Below are 8881 nucleotides of genomic sequence, written 5' to 3' on the forward strand. Positions count from 1 at the left end.
CTACTACTGAAGCCACATCTTCCATGCAAATATTGTCATAACATTTTTCAAAAATCTACCCTTCTTTGTTATATTTTCCATTCTGGGACCCCTCAGGCACATCTTCACTGCTGCAAATCAAATTCCAATCCCCATTTTTTTATGCTCAACTCCTGAGAGACTTGCTTGGCTACAAACATCTGCATTAGAAGCTGAAGTTAAATAAAACTTGCAGTAGTGTATTTTAGTCTTCTGTTAAGTACAAACTTGCAGTTTTAAAAGTACTGTATTTTTATTTTTTCTGTTTCCTAATTGTGTGTTTCTGAACAGTGTGCTGTGTGTCTGTCTGCTATAAGAGGGGGTGGTGTTATCGCTTCTTTGTTATCTGATATTTAATAGCCTAGAAGGATTCCTCTGTACCTTAAGTGCTAGCCACAAAGTTTGAGAAATCATTGTATGCTCAACTCCTGAGAGACTTGCTTGGCTACAAACATCTGCATTAGAAGCTGAAGTTAAATAAAACTTGCAGTAGTGTATTTTAGTCTTCTTTTAAGTACAAACTTGCAGTTTTAAAAGTGCTGTATTTTCATTTTTTCTGTTTCCTAATTGTGTGTTTCATTGAACAGTGTGCTGTGTCTGTCTCTGCAGTTTGTTCCCCACCCACCTTCCCTGTTCCTGTGTTGGTGGCTCTGGAATTGCCCGCCCCTCCTGTACGTCTGTATTAGAGCACTCCTCCTGGGTCCATCTCATTTGCTCACATAACCGAGTACAGTGAGATCATATTCTGAGTCTAGTGTTCACTCTACTTAATAGAGAGAGAAGATTTGAGAAGGCCAGACCACTTAGGTTCTTCCTTCCTCTCTCCTTGCACTTAAAAAAAAAATTGCACTTTATTCATCTGCTTTTACTGTATTTGTGTTTCCTCATACTTTATTTTGCTTTTATATGTTCATAGGTTGGTACTAGGCTATCAGCCCTAGGGCCTATACAAGCCTAGCCATAACAATTCCCTGGCTATTTCTTACCACACTATTTACTTCCCTTGAACCCTGTCTAGCAGGGCGACTGACATGATCCCTGGGGTGAATTTCCTTTCTCCCATCTTTCTTAAAAGTACTCAATTTTAAGTACTCAATTTTATTTATTCTGCTGCTTTTATTACTGCTTGGTAGTAGCCTGATTAAATTGTAACTGTTATTCTAAGTATTTTGGTTTAAGCACTTTGGCATCATACAGGCTGTTTTACATTAAGGTTTGTGGTCTGCACTGTTGTGGCAGAACGGGTAGCTTACATCCTTCTAAGCTGGGAATTGCTGATTGAAGGCCCAGTGTCTGCTATTTTAGAAGTGTATTAGTTCTGGCTTAAGCACTTGGGCTTCAGGCCAGTTATTTTACATTTAGAAGGTTTGTGGTCTGCACGCTTGTGGGAGGAGAGGCTGGATTCTGCCCTTCTGAGCTGGGAATTTCTGGTCACAGGCTTATTGTGCCTGCTTATTTGAACTGTTTCTTTCTGAAATTGGTGCGCCTTGTTGCTGTAGCATAGACCAGATTCAGGCCTGCTGAATCTACCTTTGTTTGTATAACTTGAGCACTGATCCAGGCCATCTTTTTTTGGAGAAGGCTCCCCTGCACCCTAGTAGCAGGAGTGTGCAGTTAGAACTTGTCTGATGGAAGACTGGTGGAACAGGGCTCATTTCTGAGCTTTTTTTCTGGTTAATTGGGTAACTTGTTTAAATCAGTTTGTTTTATATATATATATATATATATATATATATATATATATATATATATATATATATATATATTGCACTTTATTCATCTGCTTTTACTGTATTTGTGTTTCTTCCTAATTTATTACTAGGGGCATTGACTACAACTCTGATCTGCGATATATAACAATAAGTGTCTTTCTGTGCATTTAAAGTGTTTTTTTGAGTGTATCTGCTTTATTTTCTGAAAAAATATATACTTGTTTCCTGCCTTTCTAAGCTAGTATAGTCCAGTTTTCAGGTTAGTGTTGAATTCAGGGCTGTGTTACAAGTTTTTGTGTTTGCCCATACCTTACTTGTATAGAAGGAAGTTTTTCTTTTCACCTGTGAGAGATGGGAGCTTTGAGCAGCCTATCTGTCCCTGGAGGAGTGGTTTCAGCCCAGAAATTAATAGTTTATTGGCCATTTTGGGCTGATTTCTAACTCTTTCATTACCATGCTATAAATACATTATTTGCCCGGACAGCACCAGTTAGCTAGGGTAAAACTATTCCCGGCTCCACAAAGTCTCCTCTTCAATTTTTCCCTTGGAACTAGACAAAATTTCAACTTAAGCACTCAAGCCATTCATTTCTCAGCCCGGCACTTGCTCAAAACTTATAGCAAGCACTTATAAACCCTAGCACTAGACCCTCCTGTACTGTACAGAAGGACAAGGCTCTCTATTCAACCATACCAGCCATCCAGTAAAACAGATCACTGTACCTATCCAGGTATGTCCAAAGGGCAGTTTCAGGTGTACGCTCCAGTCCAACTGGTGAATCTGTGCATTTTGAGGCAATGTTACAACTGCCTCGTGTACACAGACAAAAACCCCCTCCTCCTACCACCAAACACTAATACATGCGAGAGATGCAATTATGCAGCCAAACTGGAGGCTAAGCTCTCTCAACCCAAGACTGGATCAGACAGTCAAGAGGAGAAGGGAAATACTTGCATTACACCACCAGTGTCACATAGACCTATTAAACCAGCACTGGCAAAAAACACACATAAATACATGAAAACGTACTCGGAGGCTCTAAATAAAAATCTGCAAAACCAACAGAGACCTCCAAAGCAAACATCCAGGCAACATCCACCCCCCAACACAAATCATGAAACACATACTTAACAAAATCAGTGTGCCATGCAATCACAGCCCTTAAGGCAAAATAACATACCCAACATGCTAGTAATAGGTGACTCTATAGTCAGGCACACTGACGTCCCACTCACTAGACTGAATAAGGAGAAGGTTACTGTTAGCTGCCTGTTGGGTGCCAGGATCCGCCACATAACACAAGCACTCAAGTCACTCCAGAACAAGTACAAATATGACTCTGTCATAGTCCATGTTGTTGTGAATGACCTGAGCTGTACCTCCCTGGACTACATGAAAAGAGACTAACTCCCTTGCCCAACATTTCCTAGAATTTATAAACTCAAACGCCCTGGTTCAACTGGTCAACACTCCCACCAGAGGTGACAACATATTGGACCTGGTCATCACCAGCATGGGTGACCGGTGTTCCACACCGGAGGTCATCCCCTTGCTGGTTAGATCTGACCATAAACAAATCACTTTAAATATCCACATTCCACCCCCACCCCCGGACAAGAAAACCACCGTGAAAAACTTTTCAAAAGCAAACTTCATGTTACTTAAGACCGAGGTAGAAGGTTTCAAAGCCACCTTGCTGAAGGATAACGCTGTACAAGCTGCAAAATCCTTTACTAATGCAATCTATGGACACCTACAAGAACACGTGGATCATGCCATACCAAGCAAAACCAAGACTCACTCCTCCAATAAAAGGAAACCAGTCTGGTGGACTCCTGCCATAAATAAGCTATACAATAGAAGAAGGAAACTAGTACAGAAAAGAGTAAAATCCCAAGAAGGGAAGACATCCCTGATCAGTATCTGCAAGAAACTATGATCCCTCATAAAATCATCCAAGGCGAGCTTTGAAAGAAAAATTGCCAAGGACTCCAAAGATAACCTCAAGGCATTCTTTAGCTATGTCAAGAATCTAAGTGGCAATGCTCAGAGTTAGTACAGAATGGTACAAAATACAGTGAACCGACCGATATCACCAACATCCTGGCAGGCAGGTTCATCGCAATCTTCACCTCCCCTTTCACCCCTAAAAGGGCCCATAACCATACCAGAAGAATGTAGAGTCCCTGAAATCACAGACACTTAGGTTAAAACAGCCCTCTCCAAAAACAAAAACACAGCATCAATAGGACCAGACGATGTCCCAGGCTGTGTCCTACACGAGCTCAAAGACGAACTAACCCCTCAATTAAACACACTGTTCAAACTCAGCCTCTCCACAGGCTACATACCCATAGAGTGGCGCACAGCAATGGTTATTCCACTCCACAAAGATGGAGCCACAACAGACCCCGGGAACTATCGCCCTATAAGCCTGACTAGCTTGGTCTGCAAGGCTATGGAGCGCATCATCATGGAACTCATTAACAGAGACATTGGGAAGGGTCTCACTGAGACGGATACCTGGTGTCAAAATCATGGCCTCAAGCTAAATGCCAAAAAGTGCATAGTCATCCCCTTTGGAAAAAACAAAGTACCCACAAACTACCACATAGGTGGTAGTCCCCTAAATATGAAAGACCGTAATAAGGGATCTGGGGACCCAAGTAGATAGTAATCTCACCTTTGATAATCACATTGCCAAAGTGGTTAGAAAATCCTTCTACGTGGCCCACCTAATGACAAAAGGGTTCTCATCCAGATCAAAAGAGGTCATTGTGCCCCTCTACTCATTACTCATCAGACCCATTATAGAGTACAATGCCCCTTTTGGGATGTACCTTACAAGACACCTGCAACAGCTGGAAAGACCACAGAAGTACCTCACCAAGGGGATCACTGGCCTCAAACAGATGCCCTATGCAGCTAGACTGAAGAATCTCCAGCTGTACTCGGTTGCATACCGCCTACTCAGAGGTGATCTCTGCCTGACATACAAGGCCATGTCCAACCCAGAATTGATGTACATGCTCCACCTAAAGAAAACCTTATCCCCTCGAGCCACACGCTCTAGGGATCTAAACCTCACCACAACAATAAATAGGACGTGCTGGAGGGATAGATTCCTGTCCCAGAGAATTCCCATGTTTTGGAACAAGATCCCAATCTACATTAGGCAGAGCTCCTCGCTAACACTCTTCAAAAGAAACCTTGACGAGTGGATGGGAAACAGAAAGTTTACCCCGGGGATCACTTCAGTAGCTCTACTGGACAGAGGCACAGGGAACTAATCTAAGGGGGCGGAGAAAGCCAACACATTCTGGCTAGGCTTATAAATGCCTTCAGGCAGATAGCCTAGTACCTACCTATGAACCTGTAAGTATTATTCCCTGCTGAAAGTTGATTATTTCTCTCGGTATTTTCTTAAGCTCCATTATAGCAGTTTTAGGTGGAATATAAGTACATGCCAGTGTAATCCTCCTCCTTTGCCAGTAGCCCCTTAGTACTATAAATCTACCATTATTATCATTTTTTTATCCTCTTCTTTCACTATTGGAGCTAATCTTTGCAATTAATATAAGTACTCTTCTTTTCCTTTGTCCTAAGTAATTGGTTGAATAGTCATCCTGAAAGCCTTTCTTTATCAAATTCACATGTTGAGTTGTTTCCAAATGTGCCTCCTGTGGCATAGCTATTTGCACTGTACATTCTGTTAATATAGTTCACTACTCTCTCCTTTTTGTATTTATCTGTGAGACCATTAATGTTTAAAGATAATATAGAAAGCATCATTATGTTAAAAAGTTATTATCCCCACCTTTTATGTCTAACAGCTTTTTTGTTAAGTATTTAGTTCCAGCTTTTGTGTTAATGCATACAGTAATGTTTGGCAGGTTGATCTTTTCTACAGTTGTTTCTTGGCATTTCCATTTGGAATTATGTCACATCTTACAAAACGTTTTTTTTTATTGAAAGCCTTCAGACAAAAAATAAATATACCCCTAAAACTTGTTAACTTAATACTAACATACAAAACTATGTATATCTTCAAATATTTAAGTTTTACTCTTCAAATAGGAACAGTTATCCCAAGCTGACATCCACAGTCATAGGCTTGGGTTAAGCTAAAAGGAAGGTTATTCATGTTAAGAAGCATGGTACAGCCTGTGCTTCTTAGTGGTATCTGGTTTTGTCTTATCTTTATTGCTGCCAGATTGAAAAAACACATGAACACCTTTAGAAAACATTATGAGGTGCTTATCCTTCATCTGCATTATGTAGTCTAGCTGCTTTGGTTTCCAACCTAGTATGTCCTCCTATTGCTTCTTCACCTGCTTATTCCTACTGTAAAAAATTTGGTAAGATAAAGGATGCAAGTGAGAGCCAGAGGGAGTGGCTCAGCTGAGCTCATCATCCTAGCATCAAACAAGTTTTTTTCCTAATATAAACCCCATGTGCAGTGAATGTGCAATAGTCATGTAATTGAAATGTGCTGTACTGCACAGATTGCCGGTGGTGCTGTGATTTGCTGTGCAAATAATATTACATGTTACATTTTGTATTTGTGTGACAGGTGGTAGAGTTCTGTCGCTATTTCCTAGTGGAGGTCACTCGTATGGCGGGAAGACATGTACCCTTTTCCTGAACATGTTAGATGTTTGAGGGAACTTGATGTTGTAGGAGGGCATTAAGACACATTGTTGTTTTTAACAAGTGTCTGAAGCTGACCATCTTAATGGAGCAGTTTAACTTATTTTTTTTCCAGTATACAGTTTATGAATGACTTCTGGGTCCTTTTTAACCCTCAAACCATTCTTGTTTCTTTTCTATTTGGTTTCCTGTCTCAATATCTCGGGTAACATTAATCTGTGTTCTGCGCTTTCATAGAATTTCTGGGTTGCATACTGTCTGTAGAGATGTTTTATAAAAGGTTAAGGCCAGACATCATCACTGGGGTATTTCACTTTATTTTTCTTTATTCTTTCCCCATTGTTAGTACTTTAAATTATGGTGACTGTAGAGTTCTTTTGAATGGAGAAAAATTAAAATTTGTATTTCACTCATTAAATCATGTTACTTCCCAACATTGGTGCTTTGCAGTTTGTTTAATGTTGAGTGTTGTGTACTGTGTTATAGTACATGTAATATCATCAAATAGCACTGTAGGTTTAAGTATGATTCAGGAAACTTACTTATTCTGTGTGTTTGTGTTTTTCTACATTTAGATGTGCCCAGCTGAATGCAAAGGTTTTGAAACTCACTGGTGAATTGAAAGAGGAACAAGAGATGAACAAGTGCCTTCGATCAAATCAGGTACAGCTTCAAAACCAACTAAAAGAGGAAGAAAAGTTTTTCAGAGAGAAAAGTGAGCAGAAAGATCTACAAATCACAGAACTTCAAGAGCAACTACGTGATATCATGTTCTACCTAGAAGCACAACAGAAAATCAACCAGATGCCTGCAGACACAAGGCAGGAAATTCAGGAAGGCCAGATCAATATTGCATCTTCTGCCAATTCACCACCTTCTGGAAGTTCAGGGAAACTGTCCTCTAGAAAAGGACGAGGCAAAAGAGGAAAGTAAATGTGTTGCATACCATTGTTTTCTTGAGCCATTGATGTGACTTATATGCCATGAAGACTAAAACCATGGATGTATTCCATTGGCTTAATTTGACAAACAGAATATACTAAATGAAATATTTCACTAAAATGTAACTCTATGCCAAATGTCTTTTTTATTTATTTTAATTATTTTTAGCTTTTTCAGATGGACTCTTAAGATGGACTTTTTGTTGAGAAACTTCAAGCTGCTTTCTTTTGTAAAAATCTTCTAAACATAGTCAGAATTAAGAAGTTTTATTTATAGGATGAATGTGCCCTTTTAGAAAGGTGTTGTAAAATATAGCTTTAAATTTTTGTTTACAGAAGAATAAGAAACCTATAAAACCTATTTGTTCTTTTATAGCACTTTAATTTTAGTATATATATGCTTTCACTGAACTCATGAAAAATGAGAAAATAATAAAAAAAATAGTTTCCTTACTGTGGTGTGGAACATTGCCTTGTTGCCTGAATTCCTGTGAAGATGTACTTCCAGAAGAAATGATTTTATGAAAATTTGTGCATAGATGTTTGCAAATCTCCCATTGTCATGACAGTATGTTAGCTACGTATTTTGTAAATACCTCTGTATACATTTCTCTGTTTTGACAGAGTCCTTCTGGCAGAGTTCTGTATGACTGTTGTTTGTTTTTTTTTTTACTTCACGGTATTATTTTGATGGAAATCACAGTAAGTACATCAGTCAGATGTGAAGTTCATCACTGCTTCATGCAGAGTTGTATATTTCCTTTTCGACAAATTATTTAGCTCTAACTTGGAAGATTTTTTTTCCTGGCCTGGACTTCATCCTTCCCACCATTCAAAAAATTATATATTAGTGTCTGAAGTTCCCTCAGTCAGCGAGAGCTTTGCACCTGTGATGACACGTGCAGTAACATAGTGAATCAGTTGCATAACATACTTGCCCTCTGCATTCACCAGTTTATGTATGTGTTTATTTTTCTGGGTTTTTTGGGGGGGGGGTTTATTGATTGACATGTGTACAGCAAGGATCTTGATCTTTGCTTTCATTAGTAGAACTTCCTGTGGTCACAAGCTATTTTTCTTCTAATTTTTTTCTGGCATTTGAAACTTCTTTCTCAAGTCCTGTGCCAAATGTAGAAAAAAACTTCATTACAGGACCAGTTAAGGGTCCCTTCTTGTGGCACAAGTGAATGTTGGAAGTTTCATCACCAGAAATGTAGTTTGGTGGATTAGTCAAAGCCTAGCCCAGCCTACATATTGAATGTCTTTCTGGTCCGTTCAGGGATAAGGAGTTATCCTAGGTTAGCAGGAACTTGAGCTTACTCTGGTCTCCATCAGCAGCAGCAGTGAACCAGTCTGAGAAAAACATGTACCTGTTGTAATTACAAGGAACATGATTGTGATTCATAGACTGCCGAGACTCCTTTCAAAAATGGGGACTGTAAACTAAGTCTGATGTTGCAGAATATTCTCCCTACTCTGAGTTATGGAAAACTTGGAGTTAGTATATATAGTTGCTAGAGGGTGTAGAGGGCATAGTTCCCCACATCTAGGGGTGCAGG

At 39.5% G+C, this 8881-nt stretch overlaps 1 protein-coding gene across 1 annotated transcript in view; it reads left to right on the top strand.

Annotated features, from left to right (window-relative positions):
* The window catches only part of LOC122799507 (BRCA1 associated protein), an 815197-nt gene extending 807422 nt beyond the window's left edge, over positions 1-7775 (top strand). The window contains exon 12 of the mRNA XM_044068621.1: positions 6957-7775. Coding sequence (XP_043924556.1) covers positions 6957-7314 — 358 coding nt within the window. The 3' untranslated portion in view covers positions 7315-7775. The remainder of the gene's footprint in view (positions 1-6956) is intronic.
* Positions 7776-8881: the final 1106 nt, after the last annotated feature.

The sequence above is a fragment of the Protopterus annectens genome, chromosome 4.part0, assembly GCF_019279795.1.
Source record: "Protopterus annectens isolate FY-2018-M chromosome 4.part0, PAN1.0, whole genome shotgun sequence".
NCBI classification, from domain to species: Eukaryota; Metazoa; Chordata; order Ceratodontiformes; family Protopteridae; genus Protopterus; species Protopterus annectens.